Source organism: Pantherophis guttatus, chromosome 4, assembly GCF_059756535.1.
Source record: "Pantherophis guttatus breed Tessera chromosome 4, ASM5975653v1, whole genome shotgun sequence".
Classification (NCBI taxonomy): domain Eukaryota; kingdom Metazoa; phylum Chordata; class Lepidosauria; order Squamata; family Colubridae; genus Pantherophis; species Pantherophis guttatus.
In genome coordinates this window covers 146196326-146220019 of record NC_142066.1, presented here as the reverse complement: position 1 = coordinate 146220019, position 23694 = coordinate 146196326, and the positions used below count along the sequence as shown (strand labels likewise).

General features: G+C 37.6%; 1 protein-coding gene across 4 annotated transcripts in view; it reads right to left on the bottom strand.

Annotated features, from left to right (window-relative positions):
- The window catches only part of ADARB2 (adenosine deaminase RNA specific B2 (inactive)), a 475071-nt gene that overhangs the window by 75081 nt on the left and 376296 nt on the right, over nt 1–23694 (bottom strand). For all 4 annotated transcript variants that reach the window (XR_004588522.3, XR_004588523.3, XM_034402119.3 and 1 more), the window contains exon 5: nt 1631–1745. Coding sequence is in view for 2 of the 4 variants with exons in the window: in XM_034402119.3 (XP_034258010.1) it covers nt 1631–1745 (115 nt within the window). In the remaining 2 variants the exon portion in view is untranslated. The remainder of the gene's footprint in view (nt 1–1630; nt 1746–23694) is intronic.

Sequence of the window (23694 nt, the reverse complement as noted above, 5' to 3'; positions counted from 1 at the left end):
GTTTGGTTAAGAGTTAGATAAAACAATGTCTATGGATGTGTGAATGTGAATACAGTAGTCCTTGACTTATGACCACAATTGAGGTCAACATTTTCTGTTGCTAAGCAAAACATTTGTTAAGAGATTTTGCCTCATTTTATGACCTTTCTTACCACAATTATTAAATGAACCACTGCGGTTGTTAAATTGGTAACAAGATTGTTAAATGAACCTGGCTTCTTCATTAAGTTTGATCATCAGAAGATTGCAAAAGTTGATTACATGACCCCGGGACACTGCAAAAGTCATAAATATGAGTCAGTTACCAAGTATCTGAATTTTGATCACATGACCATGGGGTTGCTGCAATGGTTGTAAGTGTGAAAAGCAATCATAAGTCACTTTTTTCAGATCCATTATAACTTCAAACGGTCACTAAATGAACTATAAATCAAGAATTACCTGTACACATAGAAACCTAAGAATTAAAGAATTTGGAAAGAAAATGGTGTGGATTTGTACTCTATTGTCCCAGAGTGTAGGACTGGAATTACTGTATTTTTCAGAGTATAAGACGCATCTTTCCTTCCCCAAAAGTGGGTGAAAATTTAGGTGCGTCTTATAGACCAAATATGGGCATTTTGGGGTTCCCAAGCTCTCTGTGCATTGCGTTTTCACCCTCTCCGGCCCCCAGAAGCACTCTGCAGTGCTTCGCATGGCCTGTTTTCACCAAAAACAATTTTTTTTCTTGTTTTCCCCCTGTAAATTTAGTGTGTCTTATAGTCAGATGTGTCTCATAGTCCGAAAAATATGGTAATAGGTTGAAATTACAAGGATGATGATTTAGGGTAGGTGTCAGGGAGAAACTTCCTATTTTATAAACTGTCAGTTAAACACTTCCATGTTGCAACTTTACAAATAAACTTGATTCTTTGCATCTGACACCCTGACTAATTTATGCACCGAGGAAAACTGTTTTGGGTTATTTTTTTAAAAAAAGAATAAAACATATTAGCATGCAGGAAACTTCTCTTTCAATCCTTAGAACAGCTTTTATATAGAACTTTTGCTGGATCTGTATGGCTGTTTTGAAAACCATCCCCCCAGTTTCCACGTGTGTACACACAGCTCCTTTGCTTTACTAGCAGTTCCACAGGTGGAGTTATATGCACATGAATGGGCAAACTGGAACAGCTTTTGAAGCAGATGCGCACAAGTGCTGCACAAGATGTGGCTGCTTTAATGCCTGGAAAAGGAAGACATTTGCATCCCATCATTCCTCTGAAATGGGACTTTATCTTCACCATAATGTTGTAAAAAGGATGAAGTGCTTATATGCTTTATTTATATGCTTATTTAAAGCACATTATCTCACTTTCCTGCTGCATTATGCGAAGTTCGAAGCAGCTTGGGAGACTTCAACGTAAATGCTTCCTACCTTATTGGAGATTCAGGCAGGTGAACTTAATGTTGTAGCTACATTTCAGAATAGTGTTACCATCGCACACACTTTTAATTACTAAGTGCAGGTAGACTGGGGCACATACAGATATTATCTATATTCAAGCAACTAAGGGAATGAATTGACAGGCTTTTCTTAGAATAAATAAAACTATAGGCTAAGCAAAAAGCAAGAAAATTGGACGCTTACCTCTAGTCATTACAATTCCTGCAAGGGATCTGTGACATGCATGGAGGGCAGCAAAGTTATCCGTCACCTCCTGAAATTTCTCTGTAATTATTTGGTACACGGAATCAGCAAATTCCTGGAAAGACATAACCAGAAGCTGTTCTATTAACTTGGCATGACCAAAGCAGTGGATTGCATCTTCAAGTTTTCTCTTTTAGTTGTAACAGCTTGTGCCACTAACTACAAAGAATCACAAACTCTGCAGTTCATTATGGCCTGCAAATAGAAAATACCTTCCAACTGAGGATTGTCCTGAAATAGAAGACGCAGCCTTTGGAACATGGCTGCTAAGATGTATTGCACGGTTACCAGTCTTTCCTTGATCCTACTGATGCTTTTCAGACTTTGATTGCCTATCAAATCATTGTCAGCCGATTCAGTTTCTTTCATTTCACTTGCATTTTGACCATGATTTGTTGTAACTCAGTGCTGGTTTGAGTTTGTTTTCACTCCTTTAGATAGCAATAGCACTTAGACTTATATATCACTTCACAGTGCTTTACAGCCCTCTCTAAGCGGTTTACAGATTCAGCATATTGCCCCCAACAATCTGGGTTCCCATTTTACTAACCTCGGAAGGATGGAAGGTTGAGTCAACCTTGAGCCAATGTTAAACACATTGTATATTACTCACTGCATATAAGCTATTTCCTCAGTATAGAATGCAGCTAACTAAAGGAGACATTGACCTAGAAATTGAACAAACGAATAAATAATATTTATCTAGCCATGGTTATTGCTTCTTTTTCATCAGAAAGTGCAAATTCAATCCTGCAAAGACCTCTCATTTATTTCATAGACCAAGAAAAATACAGCAAGAAAGGCTGGACCTTAATTAAGGCTAACTACAGATAATCCTCGATTTATGACCACAATTGAGCCCAATATTTCTGTTGCTAAGTGAGACATTTGCTAAGTGAATTTTGCCCCATTTTATGACCTTTCTTGCCAGTTGTTAAATGAATCAGTATAGATGTTACATTAGTTAAACGATTGTTAAGTGAATCTGGCTTCCCCATTGATTTTGCTGATCAGAACAGTAGTGGGTTTCAATTTCGGCTGCTACCAGTTTGCTTGTGGGTACGTGCGCTTGATGCTTCTGAGCATGCACATGTGTGATGCTTCTGTACATGCGCAGAGATGTCCGGGCGGGTGGGCGGAGCCTCCTGATCCGGGACCAACCGGTAGCAACCCACCACTGGATCAGAAGTTCACAAAAAGAGGTCACAAAACCCAGTTGTCAGTTTCGGTGCTGTTGTAACTTTGAATGGTCACTAAATGAACTATTATAAGTCAAGGACTACCTGTAAAATAGTGAATGAAACCAACAGCATCTTTAACACAGCTAAAGGAGAATCCTTGAGCCTCATCTAACTCCTGAGATTCTTGCATTTTAAAATAACAGGGAAACAGATGTTTGAAGCTCACAGTAAATTTAAAAACAATACATAGATTTTTTTTGGGACAGTATATAAACTAATAATTTTATAGTAGCATATGATTTTTAAAGTAAAGACATTTGCCTATTTGTTAGGCAAAGTCTTGACACCAACCCAATTCCTCCTTCTCTCTTATGACCCAGCGTTGGCGTGCAAGCAACACATGCTTGCCGGAAGCTTGACAATTTTTATTCAACCACCATCCTCTACAATCCCCACAATCCAGCAATTCCCGGTCCGTTCTCCAGGTTACCCTTACCGTAGTGGTGAAATCCAATTTTTTTTACTACCGGTCTTGTGGATGTGGCTTGGTGCACATGGTGTGGCTTGGTGGGCGTGGCAGGGGAAGGATAATGCAAAATCTCCATTCCCACTCCACTCTGGGCCCAGCCAGAGGTGGTATTTGCCGGTTCTCTGAACTACTCAAAATTTCCGCTACCGGTTCTACAGAACCTGTCAGAACCTGCTGAATTTCACCCCTGCCTTACAGCCCAAGAGCAAGGCTCAAACACACACACCTGCACATGCAACTTCCCGGCAGTTAAATCCATAAGAGCAGCACTGCTCTAAGGACAAGACTGGATCTCAAACTTGGCACGATGAATGTCAAAGCAAAAGATCAAACCTCAGTCCACATCAGCAAGGATTCTGGAGCAAAGTCCTTCTTGGAGCCGTGGAGTGCTGGGAAATACAACACTTGTTCCTGACAAAACCCTCTCCTTAAATGCTACTCTCCAGATGATCCTCGGGAGGAGAGACGGGGCACCCTCTTCCCGAGTAGTCAGATTGCCTTGTGCTGACTCTGCCTCCTCTCCATTCTCTGCACTCTGGGATCGGGTGGGGGATGCATTTGCTTGTCTCTGGAGCTCCGTCCCTCCTCTGGTCCACTGCTTGTCCTTTCCATCCCCACTTCCTTGGTCAGCCTGCGCCCTCTCTTCCTCCCTGCCTACTCATCCAAGGCTCAAGGGACCCAGGATTGCCTCATTCCTCATGGGTCATAGGCAGTGGTGGGATGCTGCTGGTTTAACAACCAGTTTAGTGATCGCACATTTTGCACACGCCTAACGTGCGCTGTGAGTGCGTGCGCACTTTTACAAATACTAACTTCTGTGTTACCATTTGGGAGTAACACAGCTGAGGCACGGCAATCCGCTTTGCCGCGCCAATCAGCTGAGAAGATATAGATAAGTAAACCGCAGGGGCAGGTGGGCGGGCCGACCTGATTGTCGGAGCGAACCGGTTTGCTCCCAGCTGATCGTAGAGCTACCAGTTCACCCAAGCCAGTTCGAACCGGTAGAATCCCACCCCTGGCCATAGGAACTGTGCCCTCCCCTTCCATTGGCCCCAGCTTCATATCCTCTTCCTCCTCAGACCTGGGCTCCAATGGGGCCATGACATTCTCCTAGGAGTAATTCACTACTCAATTCAATGTACTACACACTCTTTAGCATGGTTCTAGCTTCTGAATAGGCCTACTTAATCCAACAGCTAGTGACTGAGATCATTTTGTGTTTCTGTTTTGATACATTTATGATCTGACTGCTTACCAGATGTCCAGGATGGGTCTATGTCTTCCTAAATACTTAAATGCCGTAGTTATTTCTGGACCGTGTAGAGTGGGGAAGGGACACACAGGCCAGGGCTTTGATCTGCTATGTAGCTGAGCAGATGCCATCTCCAACTTTTTATCATTCCCATTATCTTCACTGTTTTCTCCTAAGTTCAATAGATGTAAGATCTGGCCAACAATTTGTTGAAACAAGAGCCCGAGCAGAACAGAACAGAACAGAACAGAAGCCTATTTAAATGAAGACCTTCAAGTAAACACTCCATGCTGGGAAAGCACCTCGCCTTCTGCTCTAAGAAAAAGTAGCTAAATCAGAACACGCTTCCACTGAGTGCTTTGTCTCAAAAGATTTGTTCACATCCCGCATGCCATATGGTTTTAGAGCAGCTATAATAATAAGTGTTCATTAATTATTAAGCTTTGCTGTAAATAAATACAGAAAAGCTGTCTTGCTGTCACAGTGTGAGGAACAAGCCGTGCCTGCACAGATGTAAGTCATGCATTCTTTTTCCTGTTGACATCTCCCCGATTCTCCCTCCTTCTCCTCATGTCTTTTTAAAGTGAATGTAATCATCACCCATTTCAGGGCACCAAGATATGATCTCTCCTTCCAGTGCAAAGACAACAGAACACTCTTGCGCACTTATCTTCTTTACGACTATAGCAGGGGTGGGTTATAATTTTTTTTACTACCGGTTCTGTGGGTGTGGCTTATTTTGTGGGCGTGGCTTGATGGTCATGTGACAATTATTTAGGATTTAGCAGGTCTACCAGGCTTTTAACTGCTTGCAGAGCTGTACCGATCTACTCATTTATTTTTGCAGGCACTGATCTATTCATGTATTTTTGCAGGCACTGATCTACTCATGTATTTTTGCAGGCACCGGTCTACTCATTTGTTTTCTTTTAACACTGATCAGCTGTAGGGCGGCCCTTTGAAGTCCTACGGCAAGAGTTTAAACAGTTTTTTTCCCTCTAGCCATCAGCTGGGACTCAGGAGGCAGCAATAGATTGGGGATTGGGCCAAATAAAAGGTAAGACTAATGTGGGGGGGTAGGTGTGGGGGGTGGAGGGGAGTGTGGGGGCAGAACTGGTTCGGTGACATCATATCGTTACCGCTACTGGCTCGGCAGAACTGGGTGGAACCCACCACTGGACTATAGCAGTCCATTGTGGCTCTTAAATGTGCCTCATTTGCAACGCCTTTCAACTGCTTGAACCTATTTGTTTTATGGACTTCAATAATCTATGAAAGACGCCTATGGAAAAAGGGAATGAAATCATCATAGCTATGGATACTGGCAAAGGGACATGAGGATGCAATTAGGACACAATAATTGGGAAAAATCAGGCTCCAAAACCTTCAGATTTGCTCCACCTTCTCCTAAGCCCATTATTTTGATCAGTCAGGTCAAGCATCCAAACAAGCGATGCTATGTTATGTAATGCTGGATATGTTTACAGCAAGACATCTATCAGCCATGGTTTAATAATGACCAAGTTTTACTTCAGAGGGTGAAGAAGATGGAAGTGATCTCTTAGTTTTATCCTTTCTGATTTTTAGTATTCCATCAAGATAAACTGGAGAGTCTGTACTGAATCTATAGTTTCTCAGTCTGAATTATGAGTCTGAGTGTACACTGTGTTGGGTTAGAACAAGGTAAGTGTATTGATCCATCCATAACCAATAATTGTTGCAACTGAGATTATTGTTGCAAAAGAGATTATTTCAGTTTTGATGCTGGACATGGGAAGAGGGAATATTCTGAGGAACTTCCACAGAGAGATTGCTTTTACAGACTACCTACAGAGCCTAACAAGTGTCATGTACTGATGATTAATCCATGTGGGAGGTTTTGTAATGGTCAATAACTATGACCTTCTCATCCATTCTCTTGTAGTACAGTAGTCAATCTGCTATTTCCCAAGAGATAAGCTTGTAGTAGCTGTTTCCTCCACTTAGCGGTAGATTTATTGTACAGCCTGACTCCAGAAGTTGATATTACAAACTTAATTTCTAATTTCCAGTCCTGTCTAGGGAAAGCAGATTTCACTTTATGAGAATTTCATTCAGATTTTATTGCTCTATGAAACTAGACTGCCACTAAATGCAAACGTAAATATATTGATAAGTGGTCAAGCATTTTGTTACCACTTATTTTGGCAGCTGTTCAGTTTCTGGTGAATTTGAATCACAGGCTTTGGACTTTAAAGATTTCTATGGAGAGTTTGCCTAAGAATAATCTGCAACATCAATGCTATCTGTTAACTGAAATATTTAAGCCACACATATAGATGGATGAATGGGATCAATGGTGGCATTGTGGAGACCCATCAATATTAAATAGATGGACAGACATTTTCAGCCTTATATTAGGCTGTTCTAGACCTCATTCGTGGACATGATCCACAGAAACAATCTGATTTTCATTAATTACTTCTGCTTTTTTATTAATTGTTGCTGATTTTTTAAAATTCCAACTGTTTAATGTCAAGGGATGTAATGTGTGTTTAATTATTTCATTTTAATTCTATCATGCTAACCTTGTGAAATGCCTTGAAGGATAAGGAGAGAAAAATACAGATTTACAGGGAAATTTTTTCTTGACATTAAACAGGATGGACAGCCAGACCCAAAGAAAATCCATCCATTAAGGGAAATTGTGATAGGTTCCTGCATTGAAAAAGGTGAGAATGATTCAACCCTACAAATCAATAAAAGAAAGTGTATTCTCTCTTTTTTTAAAAAAAGATCAAATTATTACCTTATTTTTTTTCTAATCATATAGTCTGATCCATCATTCTTTCTATAGTGTCCTACATCACATTTACAAAGAATTCATTAATTCAGAGGGACATATAGCTTGTGGAAGAATTGGTGTTAAAACATTAGAAAGAACATTTTAACAAACAGAGTTAGATATTCCAGTAAACCCACTTTTCTTTACTCAATTTGGCAGCCAATTCCAAAGCAAATGAACACAAAGAGATCAAATCATGGAGAAAGATGGTCAAAGAAAAGACTGACTGGGAATTTTGTAAAGATCTGTTAATTCCTTGCCTGAGAATCAGAACAAATAACAATGGGTTTCCTTAAAAAAAAAAATCAGAATGCAATGTAAGAAGAAAACAAACTGATTGTTTTAGAGGAACAACGCAACTTACTTCCCTCCTTTTATTTTTTTCAGAGAACTCTATTCATAAAGTCTATCTCCATTTGAATCCTTTTTCTGTATAACCAGTAGAAAAGTCCACAAACATTTTGCTGCTTTAGCAAAATCTTTTTGATATTCTCAAATTCTGAAAGCATAGAACCAAGGCCAAGATATGGCTTTTGAGCCAGAAAATTAAACACAAATCTGTCTTTATACCAAAAGTTTGCTTTTGGTTTTTGGAGCCCAGTCTTAAATGTATCTTAAAGATCAGCTGATCCAACCTTTGCGGCTTTGCGGACAACCAGAAGGGGGAATAGGTGATAATTCCTCATTAGTGCGGATGAGCGGTGTGTGTGCAGCTCCATTTGCACAAGTGGTGTATGTCAGTGGTGGAAAAGAATTTAATATATTAAATTACAATCATACATTTTGTATCATTTCCATATATACAAGTTTGTTACTAGTTTCTAACTCCTATATCTTCCTCATTTAGTCTTTCCTTAACTATCTATCCTCTAACAATTAATACCATTTATTCCATATCATGTAATATTCTGTTTCTTCTTTATCTTCTTTATCTTTTATTTCTTTTGTGAATCTATCCATCTCTGCACACTCTAAGATTTTCCTTGTTACATTTTCCTCTGATGGTACATTGTTATTCTTCCAATTTTGTGTGTACATTATTCTCGCTGCTGCTGATGTAAAATTAAATATTGTATTTTTTTGTCATAATTCCTTGTAAATATTCCTAATAAAAATAATTCTGGTTTTATATTTATTTAATGTTGATAGCTGAGAATCTCTGTTGCAAAAATTCAGACTATTTCTGAATCTGTGTTTCTGAATATTTCTTGATAGGCAGCAATTGGAAAAGTCCATTCGTTTATTGTTTTATCCAACTATTTATTTTTTTGTATCCTGCCTTTGTTATTTTTACAAATAATTCAAGATGGCGAACATATCCAACACATCTTTCTCCTCCTATTTCCCCCACAACATCCCTGTGAAATGGGTTGGGATGACAGTAAGTGACTGGCCCAAAGTCACCCAGCTGGCAGGACTAGAACTCACAGTCTCCTGATTTCTAGACCAGCTCCTTAACCACTAGACCAGATAAGCTCTCTTTATTTATTAGATTATTAGTCCATTTAACTTACTATCATTTGCATCAATTACAACACTCCAGTGTTTCAAATAAAAGATATTTTTCCATGGTTCTGAACCAAGCATTTCTTTGTGCTCTAGTACAAAACAATGGCCCTTCTCCAAGGGAAATCCTTACACCGTAAATTCCATTGAGTCTGATGATAACCTTGATGCCTAGAGTGGAAATTGGCACAAGAAGAAAAATAAACTTCATATAGAAGCTGGGATAGGTCCAATCCTTGGACACTTAATTTCCTTTCTTTCATGATGTGCTTGCAAGACTGAGCACTGTCAATTCGGTTAATACCACATTGTTGTGCTAAATGAAGCATAAGCCATGATACTCTTCAAAAATGACACTTGTTTAATTATACTGTTAAATTTACACTCTAGAATAGGGGAAGTACTGGGAGATTGTGATAAAAAAGCAAGTAAAGAGAAACACCAGAGAACAGAGAAATGTCTACTTTGCCCTTTTGCTAACTTGCTATTATGGGTAACCAATTTTTTTAAAAATACAGAATGAATTAAGGGAACAATATTATTTTTTTTCATGCCATTCTGTAATCCATTAAAAAAAAAACCGTAGAGTTTTATTTTTAAAGGGTTTGGTTTTATTTGCTTTCAAAAAATTGCTGCTTTATTTACTTGCAGGAAAAAAAATGCCTATCTTAAAAATATCTACATATTATTTACATTATTTTAATCAAGATCTAAATTATAACAGGGAATTCTGCATACAGTAATGTCGTATTTTTAACATGTTGGGCAAAATTCAATGAGCTCAAAACAAATTCTTGCATAGAAATCATATCCATGTCACTAGATTAATGGGTCTTTGTTCTGATTCTGGAGGCCTCTGCTTACATTCTTATTTTTGAGTGCCATCTCAGCATGCCTCTGACAATATACACAGAGAACAAATAATTAAATTATGGATCTCAATGCTGGATCATCAGCAAAAAGTAACATTTATTCACATCTTACTGCTTATTTCAAATGGCATAAATAAATGAAATATGCTCTATTTGCAATGGCAGTCTTTGGGGAAAAACTGACATTCAACAGGAATTTTGAATGGATATTAAAATCAATAGATTATTAGGGGAAAAAGTCTTTAGTAAACATTTTCTGTTCAAATCCTGTCTTTGGGCTTATTGGACTCAAATATTAAAAAGGTTAGATTTGCATACGGGCGGGATAAAATATTCTCCTAAACAAGCACCATCAAAGACTGCTGTTGCTTTTTTGCTACTCCAGCGCTTTCTGTTGACATTTGGAGGCAAATGTAGAGCATAGCAAATGGAAAATTTGAGGAATATCTCCCCATTGGCAATAAGGGATTTATGCCGGCTTAAATACACAACCTCACCCTCATCTCCAGCCTTTTTACATCAAATAGGAAAAAGAAACACTGGTTCTTTTATTTCAAAAATCAATACAAACCCAGGATTTCTTGTATTTCCAGCTTTTTAAATTTAGCTTTCACTGTTTGGTATAATGCAGACTTTTCTCGGCTTGGAAAGGTTGTTGGAAAAGAGTAGATCTTCCTTCTCCTGACATTTTAGCACACTTTCCCACACCTTGAAGTTCTCTAGAGGGGCCCTCTCCCTCACTCAATATTATAAATGATTGCTGTCTGAGTTTCATAAGGACATAGCAAAATCTCCCTAACTATTAACTAACTAAAGGTGACTACTTTGGAAGGGCAGATGAGTTATTGAGGAGCAAGATTTTTGTCTGTGTGTCTTCAATTAAGAGATATGATAATATTATTCACTTTTTAATTAGTAGTGAACATACCTACTTGACAAGAAACTAATCTGCCCATTGATTTACATCACTTCAAGAGAAGGAGGTAACTTTCTACCAGACCCCCTTGATCTGTCATTTGTCCTGGGATTGTTTGGAAACTATCAAAGCACTTTTCTACTCATGCTTCTGATGTAAATTATTTCTGGGGTGGGTGGGGGGTGGGGAAGGTGTCTTGTTCACTGCTGGAGTGATTACAATTCTTCCTGATATTTGCTTCATAAAACATTTTGCAATCCATAAAAGTTAATTAACAACCACTAATCGCTGGCTATCAGCAGACCAATCAACCAACCTTCCTAGGCACCACATAAATATGATTCATAGAGTAGTCCAAAGCACGTATTCCAGTAGAGAAAAATTCCCTGAGGATTGGCTCCAGCATGAGTCTGAAAAGCTTGGAAGAGTAAAACTCTGGTCCTGATGACCAATCCAGATTGGATCGTGCATAAAAGTTATTTGTTTGGCTTTTCTCAGATTTATTGAAAACTAGACAACCTGTGATTCCCTGACTCATCATTTCAGAAATATTTCCTCAATGCCTTCAAAAATGGGAGAAATTTTAATCTTGAAAAGTTCTAAAAAATTCAGCAAGATATTCAAAGGAGTTTGCCTTGAAAGTACTCCATGCTGAACTGCATGCACAGTCAAACACGAGGAACTGATCACAGAAAATGTTCTATGATATTTTGTATTATGTTGTAAAAGTTTTATAAAACTTTCCAATTTCTTGGAAGTCATGAGTCCTAGATTTTTGACACATTCTGTAAGTTAGCCCATTTGAAGTATCTTGGTTCAAAAAGAGGGATGACACCTCTTGCTGTCATTTATTATGTGCAGACAAAAAGATACAATAGGATTTGATAGCTGGACACTAGAAAGAAGAAAGCTCTTAATGGTATAACAGAGTTGGCCAACTGGCCAGTGCACATGCATGCCAGAACCCGGAAGAGAGCAGCTGGCTGGTGCCCATGTGCATTGGCCAGCTGCTGTCTTCCGGGTATCGGCGCTCTGGCGCGCCTGTGCATGTGCTCCAGTTTAGGCACGCCATGCCAAAAAAATTAGCTATCACTGGACTAGACATACCCTGGTCCTGCAATCATTCATTGTATGTTTTATCCTTCATTCCCCTAATCATCTTTGTTGCTCTTCTCTGCAGTCTTTCTAGAGTCTCAACATCTTTTTTGTATGCTGGTAGTCAGTATGATCTTACCAGTGCAGCATAAAATGAAACTAATACTTCACATGATTTTGATGCTATCCCTCTGTTAGGTATTAGAGTAGGACTGCTTGGATTTTTGGCAGCTATACTTAAGTGGTTGACTACTAGCACAAAACTTCCAAGATGTCAAACTTTATTTTTTAACTTTGTGGACAATATTTCAAAGCTAACAAATCAAGACAATATAAATGGCGAGATATTTATATCTTGAACTTAATAATGGATAGACTACAGTAGGCATTTTTGCTTTAGGTGATAAGGATTTTTCCCTCTCCAAATTATTCACCTTTAAAATTGGTGTTTCATTGAGAAATGAAGTGTGGACACTTTTTTAAAAAAAATCTATTTTAAGGTGGAAGCATCTTAAATTGAGATAAATATAGCATTAATACATTTGTGAAGTATTGATTGAATAATCCCATAGCACCAGTCTCTGTATAAGTATAAATTGGCTAGTGAGAAAAGGAAGAATATGAAACTTATAAAAAAGCTAAAGGATACTACTGTATCCTTTATTTATTTCTTATTTTCTCAGTATTCCTTTTTAAAATTAGGACATAATTGTTGCATCCATTTGGGATGATTTTTAATAAGTCCAAAAGTAATGATGTTTGGGCACTTTTGATTAAGTTGTAAAGAATATTTTGAGTCACGTTTCCCCTGTTTTCTTCTCATTGACATTATACATTGCAATTTCTCTAATTTGTTGCAAAACCAGAAGTTGCAATAGATATCCTGCTATTTCTTCTCACTTGTAGGAACTTCCTGTAACTATCCACATGAGCTTCAAGGATTTACAACTTTCTGCCCTCTACTTGTTTTCTTCCACTTAATGGAAGAAATAGGAAATATTTTAGAAAGTCCATTGGAACCCATGAATTCACAATGATGAAGACATTTGACATGGGGATTTTCAAGTCATACAAGTCAACCTCAGTTGAATGCTTATAGAAGAAATGAGAGACTGAAGAACCTTATCTGATGCCAATCCAGATATAGTCTTGAGTTCATACCTGGATAGGTTCCTGCCTCATTTTCCTAAGATTGATTAGTAGAAATTTCATTCTGGTGAACATTACAGAATCCATTGTGATGAGAAACAATTGCCGAGTTCAGACAACTGTGTTTTAATAATTCACCCTTCCTGTGATGAAGAAGGGGCACTTAGAACATCCAGCCAAAGAGTCTATATTGTGAATAGTACTCAATAGCTACTTTTCTCATAGTCATAGCTTGTGTTGTATTCATCACAATTTATTGCTAACCCTTAAAGAAGGACAATTGTCATCATATCACTACCATTATCATTACATTTTCTTCTGTGTTGGCACAATGCTGTTTTTTTAGTAATTTTCCTCAGGCAACTTGATCCAAAGATACCATCTCCCTTCTCCCTCCTCCCTCCTTTCAAGAGAATTGGAAAGGAACCAATCATGTAAAATTAGTGGGACCCAAAATGTACAGTTTAAATCAAAGCCTAGCAATCTTAAATAAAATACTCTTGTGTACCAATGAGCAAAGAAGCTCCTTGCAAACTTTAGGGACAAGTAGGATGAAATTAAGATAATAAGCAGTAAAAGTCAATGTCATCTTTAAGATATTCAAAACCAACTATTGTAAAGATATATAAAGATGATCTCATATGAGCCCTCCTGGACTCACAGCTGTGTTTAGAAGAGCATTTGACGGCTGTGGCCGGGAGGGCGTTTTATCAGGTTTGCCTGATTTGCCAGTTGCGTCCCTTTCTGGATCGGGACTCATTAAATATGGTCACTCATACCCTTGTCACTTCCCGCCTGGACTACTGCAATGCTCTCTACATGGGGCTCCCCTTGAGAAAAACCCGGAGGCTCCAGCTGGTCCAGAATGCGGCCGTGCAGGTGGTTATGGGAGCGACGGGGTGCTCCCATGTGACCCCCCTCCTGTGCAAGCTGCACTGGCTCCCGGTGGTCTTCTGGGTGCACTTCAAGGTTTTGGTTACCACCTTTAGAGCGCTCCATGGCTTAGGCCCGGGGTATCTACGAGACTGCCTTCTGCCACCAGTAGCCTCTCACCGACCAGTACGCTCCCATAGAGAGGGGCTCCTCAGGGTGCCGTTGGACAAGCAATGTCGACTGGCAGCCCCCAGGGGGTGAGCCTTCTCTGTGGGGGCACCCACCATCTGGAATGAGCTCCCCCCGGAGATACGGAGGATCCCGGACCTGTGCGCTTTCCGCCATGCCATCAAAACATTTCTTTTCCAGCAGGCCGGCGTGGCCTAACCTTTCTTTTAAACTGTTTTTTAAAATTTTTTAAATTTTAAATTTAATTTGGGGTGTTTTAAATTTCATTTTCTGGGCCAATTATTTAATTGTATTTTAATGTTTTTTTAACATTTGTATTATATGTATTTTATTTGGCTGTTCACCGCCCTGAGTCCTTTGGGAGTAGGGCATACAAATTCAATTAATAACAATAACAATAACAATAATAACAACAACAACAACAACAACAACAACAACAACAACAATAATAATAATAAAGTGGTGGTCGAGGACTCCTACAAGTAAAGCAGACTGTGGAAGAAGAAAAACGCAGCTTGAATGATTACATCCAGAAAAGTGAAAAACCAATGATTAAGGAAGTAAATAAAGGAGGCCTTTTAAAGACAACTAAAACAAAAGCAGAATATAAGAAAGAAGTAATTGAGCAGCGAGCTGAAAATTGGAAACACAAAGCTCTGCATGGCCAATACTTGAAAAGTATTAAAGGCAAAGCTGCCCAGAAACTAACTTGGAACTGGTTAAGATCAGGAGTACTGAAAAAAGAAACAGAAAGCTTTATTTTGGCAGCTCAAGAACAAGCCCTAGCCACAAACTGCATGAAGGCAAAAATTCAACATGTTACCACCAACAGCAAATGCCGCCTATGCAATGAGAAAGATGAGACAGTCGACCACCTGATCAGTGGGTGCAGCAAAATTTCACAAACTGACTACTTACAACGCCATGACCGTGTTGCTAAGATCATTCACTGGAAATTATGCCAGAAGTTTGGATTTGAGTACAGCAAAAACCACTGGGAACATCAGATTGAGAAAGTTTTAGAGAATGAGAAACTCAAGATCTTGTGGGACTTTAGGATTCAGACTGACAGGCACTTGGTCCACAACACACCTGACATAACAATAGTTGAAAAGAAAAAAGTATGGTTCATTGACATTGCAATACCTGGTGATGCACAAATTGAAGATAAGCAGCAAGAAAAAATCACAAAGTACTGGGACTTACAAATTGAAGTTGAGCGACTGTGGAAAAAGAAATCGTGTGTTGTCCCGATGGTAATTGGAGCCCTCGGAGCAATACCCAAAGGGCTACCCCGCTATTTAGAAATTCTAAATTTGCTGGACTTGAACACTTTGACTCTACAAAAAACCACCTTACTCGGAACAGCTTACATCCTCCGACGATACCTTAACAGTTCCTAGGTCCTTGGTTAGGACTCGAGCTGCTGAGCTATTAACCAGCCTCAAAGGCTGTGAATCTCACTAAAAGATTAACCAATAATAATAATAATATGGAAAAGCCCAACTGACCACTCCAATTAATGCTATTTATATTGAGTTATCATTTTGTAAACAATATAATGTTGTTTACCTTATTTGTCTAAATGTCTATGGAGATTCTCAGTCATCCAGGTCATGGTTGTCCCAAAGCTACTTTTTCAAAAGGCAACTGAACTTTCTTGGTTTTTCCTTGAAGACGTTTCACTTCCCATCCAAGAAGCTTTTTCAGTTTCGCTTCTCAGCCAAGAAGCTTCTCCAGAACTGGAAAAGCTTCTTGAAAAAAAAAGAAAGAAAGTCCAGTTGCCTTTTGAAAAAGCACCTTTGGGTCTTATTTGTGTAATGACATCATTAAACTTCAGGTGAGTACTCTCAAAGGTAATAGTCATTTGTTAATAGACATGTGTTCTCCCAAATAGTCTATTAAATTGAGGATTTAGCATAAATTATGGACATAAGAAGCATGTCTTTTCCCCCCCATGAACTTTCTTTCATCAGGTTTCCTCAGCATCATAGAGAAATATTTGTGAATGTAAGCTGAATAGTACTGGTTATATTCCAATCTTAAATAAAAAGCAAAATATTTTAAGAACAAACCATATAAATACCGTTTGGGGATTTATATGTATATATACTGTATTTTTGCTTGCATTTTGTTTCTTCTAAACAAGCAGGCTGGATGGATCCAGTTACATGGGGAAGGGTGCCCATTAGGAACCTTAAAAAAGAACTGACTAGGGATACATGACCATGGAGAAAATCTGTCTAGGGGTCATTAGGAGTTGAAAATGACTTTATGTTACATAATCAAACAATTAGAAATTTTACATTCACATTCATATGTCAATGCGATGATGTTAACAGATGAGTCTTTCCATCTGGGCTCAGTTCATTGCAGTTTGCCCTATCATAACACTTTAAAAACATGCAAATTCGCCCCATTTCAATGAGTTGAGAGAAAATAAGCTTTTTAACTGGGAAAACCCCCCCCCAGTTGTTCCCTAAAGTAAAGCTGAATTGTTATGCTTGGGGAGTTTGGATGTGTGTGTGTGTGTGTGTGTGTGTGTCGATTGTGACATTATTTTTGCATTTTATTGCTTGGTAATGAAGAACATGACAGCCAATTTTGCAGAATAATTCCTGAAATCAGTCCATTCTCTATCAGCAAGTGTCAAGAGAGAATTAAAAAGAAAGAGATAAACAAAAAGAAGATGGGTCTGTTTTAGAAATGGATGGTAATTGACTGGTGCCTAGCTCCTTAACTTGCACCTATAGGAGATAAATGCAAGGTTGGTGGTAAGGAATGGATAATGCAACACAAAAAATTGAGACTTTTTTACAATTTGTAGTATGTTCCAACTGTGTTTGGACAAGTCTCAGTTGTCAAGCTGTTGTACTACCACAGAGATTACATTACCACAACTGGGCCTTATGTAACTAGATAAGAGCTCTATAAAATCACTAACACTTGGGAATAGCTAACTTCTAAAACAGCCTTTTATATGCTACACAAAATAAAATTAGATTTCCAGTTCATATTGCAAACCTGTTCTTGGTAGTAAAAATCCATACTTTGTCTAATCTAAGAAACACCTCAATTTCCCCTCCTTTTCTTTCTCACTTTGTAAATCCATATTAGTGGTCTTCTCATACACAATAGTAACCATACTCCTCACCCTTTCTAATTTTTGTTACAAAAATGCCAGTGTTTGAGTTTGGTTGAGGTTTAGCCTCTTGTAACAATAATTCTTGACTACATTTTCTAAGCAAACCTTAATGCAGGATTCAACTAATCACCAACTATTTTGATCCTAAACATTTGGATACCTATATTCCCACCAAGATTTATTTTTTTGAAATACTGTATTTTTCGGAGTATAAGACGCACCAGAGTATAAGACGCATCTTAGTTTTTGGGGAGAAAAATAAGAAAAAAGCTGATTGGTGGGTGGATCGGCCTCCCAGAATACCCCCAATCAGCTGTTCCCAGAGGTGAAATTTTAGCAAAAAGTTCCTTGGTTCTGAGCTCTGTGCCTTGCTTTTTTTTTTTTGCTTTTTTTTTTCTGTGTCTGAAAGCTTCCGAAGCTCTCTTTGGGGGCTTCTTTTCTGAAGTTCTGCTTGGAGGCTTCTTTTCTGAAGCTTCATTTCTGACGCTTTTTTCAGCCTCTGAAACCTCCGTTTGAGAAGCTGGGCGGGGCTACATTCAGAGTATAAGACGCCCCCAGATTTTCACCCTCTTTTTTTGGGGGAAAAAGTTGCGTCTTATACTCTGAAAAATACAGTATATACATTCAAAAAAGGGAAAGGGAAAAGGAGAATGAAGCTCTCAAGCATTAAGTTTTATATATTAAACTTAAGATGGTGCTGTACATAAATTCATAATGTTATGCAGTTAAATTATAAATAATTAAGTCAATTTATTCAAACTTGAAGAGGAAAAATAATATACAGAAAATGAAGTAGTATATACTGTCCAAACTTCCCTGGTTAGATATTTTTGAGCTTATATAAAAAGTATCCAAAGAGCTATATAGTTATTGTGTGCAGACCACAGATAGGAAAACAGGGACAATGAACATATGACAAGTCCAAGGCCATCAAGTAATTCAGTGACAAATTAGCATTTGTAACCAACTCCTCAAGATTCCATTGCAATTCTTGGCTATAAATCTAATTCTAATTCAAGATAATTTGCAGCCTGAAATGAAATGTGTCAAATGAAAATATTTTAATTTTTCCAATAACTGACACTGCTTTTAACAGCCAAAGAGTTATGAAGAATACTGAATTATGAATCCATGATTACTCTGCACCTAGCATTGTACTTTACCACATGCTAACCACATTGTTCAACATGATCACATTAAATGTGGCTGCAGATACTTGCCTCTATCTTATTTTGTAATAATTAGTCTGAACTAGACCAAATGGATAAATGAATATATGATTTGTATATATTGTTATGCCAATTTGAAGGATTTCAATTTTGCTTCCTGCCCAGCAGCCATTTGGTTCTAAAATCCAAAAGATTATAGTTTGATATCTAGTTCCCAAAAACTATCATCATCATCATCATCATCATCATCATCATCATCATCATCATCATCATCATCATCATCATGCCCTCATTCACCCCATCATCCTATCTCCAAATTATAATTACACCATAATATTGAGACTCTAGAAAGAGTGCAGAGAAGAGCAAGAAAGATGATAAGATGATAAGAAAAAAGCTGATTGGAGGGTTAATTTTAGCAACAGGCCTTCATTGGTTGTGAGTTCTGAGCCTTGCTTTTTTTTCAGGCTCTGAAACTTCTGTTTCAGAGGCTTTTTTTCCTGCTGTTTCAGAGGTTTTTTTTTTCTGAAGCTCTGTTTCAGAGGCTTTTTTTCTGTTGCTCCATTTCAAAGGCTTTTTTTCTGAAGCTCCGTTTGAGAGGCTGGGTGGGGCTACATTCGGAGTATAAGACGCACCCAGATTTTCACCCTCTTTTTTGGGGGAAAAAGGTGTGTCTTTTTTTTTATTTAAAAAGTTTTAACAATCATTACAACAATTTCCCCCCCCATCCCCCCTCTCCCTCCAACCCCCTCCCCCCCGAGACTCACGCCCCGGACTTCCCAGAGCAAAAACAGGGTATAACATAACAAACATAAACTAAAATAAGCTAACATTCTGTGGTCTCCAAACTCCTTCTTGCTCTTTAACTCCCCTTTCAACTAACAAAACATATTCAAAAAAGTAATATAGATTTCATTTGTTTTGAATATAGTTAATCCATCTTCTCCATTCCAATATATATCTTTCATTTGAATGGTCCTTCAAATACGCTGAAATTTTAGCCATCTCTGCTAAATTCACTACTTTGTGAAGGTAAGGTGTGTCTTATACTCCGAAAAATATGGTAATCAGTGGAACAATTTGCCTCCAGAAGTTGTGAATGCTGCAACACTGGAAGTTTTTAAGAAGAGATTGGATAACCATTTGTCTGAAATGGTGTAGGGTTTCCTGCCTAAATAGTGGGATGGACTAGAAGACCTCCAAGATTCTTTCTGTTATTCTTGTTGCAATATTTTCAGGATCAGACTCAATAAAGATAATAGGAGTTAGAGCTTTAAATATATTTCTTTTTAATTATGATAGGCATTCTATATTCACTGAATATTCAAGGTAGAAGCGACGAGAATGGTGAGGGTGGCTCCTTATATATACAAGGGGTGGAGCTAGGAATGGGAGTGGTAAGTTATGAATACATTAAAGTCCAAAGAATAAGTTAACCTCTGATGTTCCATATATACATTATTTACACATTGGAGAATAAGGCATTTACATCTGACAAATCCCCCTCTAAATGCCGGTTCGTTACACAACACCAATTACATTCTGATTCAGGACAATATAATACATATAATTTAGAAGTTAAATATTTGTGTTGTTTAGAAGGTAAGGGTTTTGTTAATATGTCAGCTAATTGTTCAGAAGTATCGCAATGTATTGCTTTAATGAATCCGTCTTGAGACAATTGTCTCACATGCTTAAACTTTATATCAATATGCCTGGACCTTTGTCCAATTGCATCGGATCTGGATATTTCAATGGCCGCTTTATTGTCTTCATGCATAATAAATGGTAAAGTGGGTTTCTTCCAAACATCAGTGATCAGATCATTGAACCATACAAGGTTATTTGCAGCCTTGGACAAACAAACATATTCCGCTTCTGTAGTAGAAGTGGCTACTAGTTCTTGTTTACCAGTATACCAGTAAACTGGACAATCATTCAATAGAAAAACATAACCAGAAGTACTCTTTCTGCATGATGTATCACCAGCCCAATCTGCATCAGCATAACAAGTAATTTTTGGTTCTCTGTCATTATTGGGTTCCAACATTAAACAAAAATCTAATGTACCCTTCAGATATCTTAGAATTCTTTTGACAGCTTCCCAATGATACAAGGTTGGTTTACTAACATATCTTGACAATAGATTGAGAGGTAATGCAATATCTGGCCTAGTCCAATTAGATATATAAAGGAGTGAACCTATAACTGATCTGTAAAATGTGTTGTCTTTAAACTCAGGGGAAGATTCATCAGTGTTTCTAAGAAAATCAGTTTGCATAGGGGTGTCACAGGTTTTGGCATTATTTAAGTTACATTTGTTTAGGAGTTCGATGATTTTATCTTTCTGTGTAAGTTTGAATCCCCTTTTAGTTTTGTTAATTTGCACACCAAGGTATTTATTCACTTTACCCAGAGATTTCAGTGAGAAGTGTTCATTTAACTTATTTACAAAGATTTCCCTGCTCTCTTTATGCTTTCCAATGTATAAAATATCGTCCACGTAAATTAATACAAATTCAATATGATCATTACTCTTTTTTACAAAGAAACAGTTATCAGCAGTGGTGGCGTTGAAATCCATGGTCTTAAGTACTTTTACCAAGCAATCGTACCATCTTTTGCCGGATTGCTTTAATCCGTACAGACTCTTATTTAATAACCAAATTTCGTTCTTATTAGTGTATTGACTGTGTGGTGCTCTTACATATATTTCCTTATCTAATTTTGCATGTAAGTATGCGGTCTGTATGTCATATTGGAATACGTCCAGATTGAGTGCAGATGCTACTACAAGGGCTGTTTTGACACTCTCTGTTCTCACTGTGGGTGAATATGTATCAGTATAGTCTTCTGGATATTTTTGTGCATAGCCTTGTGCAACTAGTCTAGCCTTGTATAAGGTATTGCCTCCTTCTAAGTTCTTAATTTTATAAATCCACCTGGTACCTATAATTGTTTTATCCTTAGGTGCGATCGCAGGTGTGAATACATTTAATCCTTGTAAACTTTCCATCTCTTTTTCCATAGCTAGTTCCCATTTTTCTCTTTCTTCACGTGGAAGTTTCAATACTTCTTCATATGTATTAGGTGTTATTTGTTCTCCATTCATATGCATTATGTAATCTTTGTATTTATTTGGTATTTGGTTTCTATTGTTTCTAATAGTTCTTTCAGGCTTGCTATGGTTATCATGCAAATATCTAGCTTCCTTTTTTGTTAATGTGTCTGTCTTTATTTTATGCTGACTATTAGTCCAAGTTTTGGTTTTGTTCTTACTTTTGTTAATATTTTGATTTTCTGTTGTTCCTTCCTCGCAAGATATCGTATCTTTACATTTATTAGGAAATATTTCATTAAGGTGCAATTTTGACCAATTGGCCTGTTCATGGAACACAGCTGTTCTGGATACTATAAATTTGTTATTACTATCAATAAATCTGTACCCTTTGGTTCCAGTTTCGTATCCCATGAATCTTAATCTCCTGGATACGTTTTCTCCCTTTCTCCTCAATTGTTTAGGTATGTGTACGTCTGCAGTGACTCCAAATATGTGCATGTGTGATAATTTGGGTTTTCTATTGTACATCACCTCATATGGTGTCTTATTCACAATACTGGACCAGGTTCTATTTTGAGTGTAATTCGAATAATGTAATGCCTCTGACCAAAATTGTTTGCCTAAACCAGCATCCTCTAATGTGCACCTAATCATGGTTTGTAGTGTGGAATTTTTCCTCTCTGCAACTCCATTTTGAAATGCAGAAAAAGGATTGGACGTGAAATGTAACATTCCTCTATCCTTTAACCATTGGGAGAATTCTTTAGACATGAATTCACATCCCCTATCTGTCATAATTTGCTTTATTCTGATATTATGTTGTGTTTCTATACGTTTGTAGAATTCCTTAAATTTCTGAAATGTTTCATCCTTGTGCTTTAATGTGTAAACAAAACCATATCGGCTGTAGTCATCCACTATTGTTAGAAAGTAACGTTTTCTATAGGTAATTGAGGGACTTAATGGACCAACTAAGTCCATATGTACCAAATCAAAAATATTGTTAGTTGATCTGTTAGATTTTTTTGGTCTGGGACTGGTTTTTAGTTTGGTGGATTTACATACTGAGCATTCCAAATAATTTTCACAATTTTTTATTTTGACACCTTCTGCGTGTTCAGTCATTTTTTGTACTACAGGAAAGCTTGCATGTCCTAACTTCCTGTGTAAGATGTGAGCACACTCATCATGAATTGGTTTACCTATTTTTGGTTTCTTTTCCTTGTATGTATTTTTGTGATCATGAGTTATTCTACACTCATCATTGTCACTGTTACTGACATTTTCATCATCTGCTTCAATACAATCTTCCATATTTGAATCAATGTTGTGTAAACATCTTTCTTTAGTTATTAGATAGGGTAGACCTCCTTTTATCATTACAGTACCTACATTTGTTTTGTTCTTTTCTATAGTTGCTTTCCCCTTTGAGAAAACTATATTGATATCAGATTCTCTGCTTAATTTTATGGCACTTAGTATGTTGTGAGGTATTTCTGGGATTAATAATACCCCCTCTATTTTCCCTAGACCAGGCAAGGTCACATTTCCTTTGCCTAGTACTTGAACCTTTTCTTGATTAGCTACCTTTATCACAAACTTATCTTCTATAAATGAAGATAATATACTTTTGTTGTTGGTGGTGTGATTTGTTGCACCAGAATCAATAAGCCAATTGTTATTCTCATCCTGCTGTGTTCTGGTGCTGTCTTGTTTATTTAGCCCATTCAGTGACCCAGATTTCCTCTCTTTTGAATTTTCTCTACCCCTTCTACCTTCTTTGTAATTTGGTGGACTTCTATATTTGTGTCTATCTGTGGAAGATTGTCTGTAATTATATTTGCTCCTATATTCTGGTCTATGTCTCTCTCTTGAGACTTTGGGGCAGTCTCTTCTACTATGTTCCCTGGATCCACAATTGTAGCATCTAAAGGCCTCATTATGTTTATCTTGAAAGACTACTTTCCTAAAAGGTTTGTGGTCTGTTTGGTTACTGGATCGATTTTTTCTTGAATTGTCTTCTGCTATCAATTTGTTAGATAGACTTTCTATGGATAAATATCCCAAATTAATGGTATCTAAGTGTGACATAAAGCTATCCCATGATGGATCAAGTGAATTGATAATAACACTTTTCATTGTTTGATCTGAAATCACTTCCCCCCTCAATTGTAGCTCAGCTCTTATTTTGTTTAGATTTATCAAATGCTCACTTATAGAAACCCCTGGTTTTACTCTAGAGG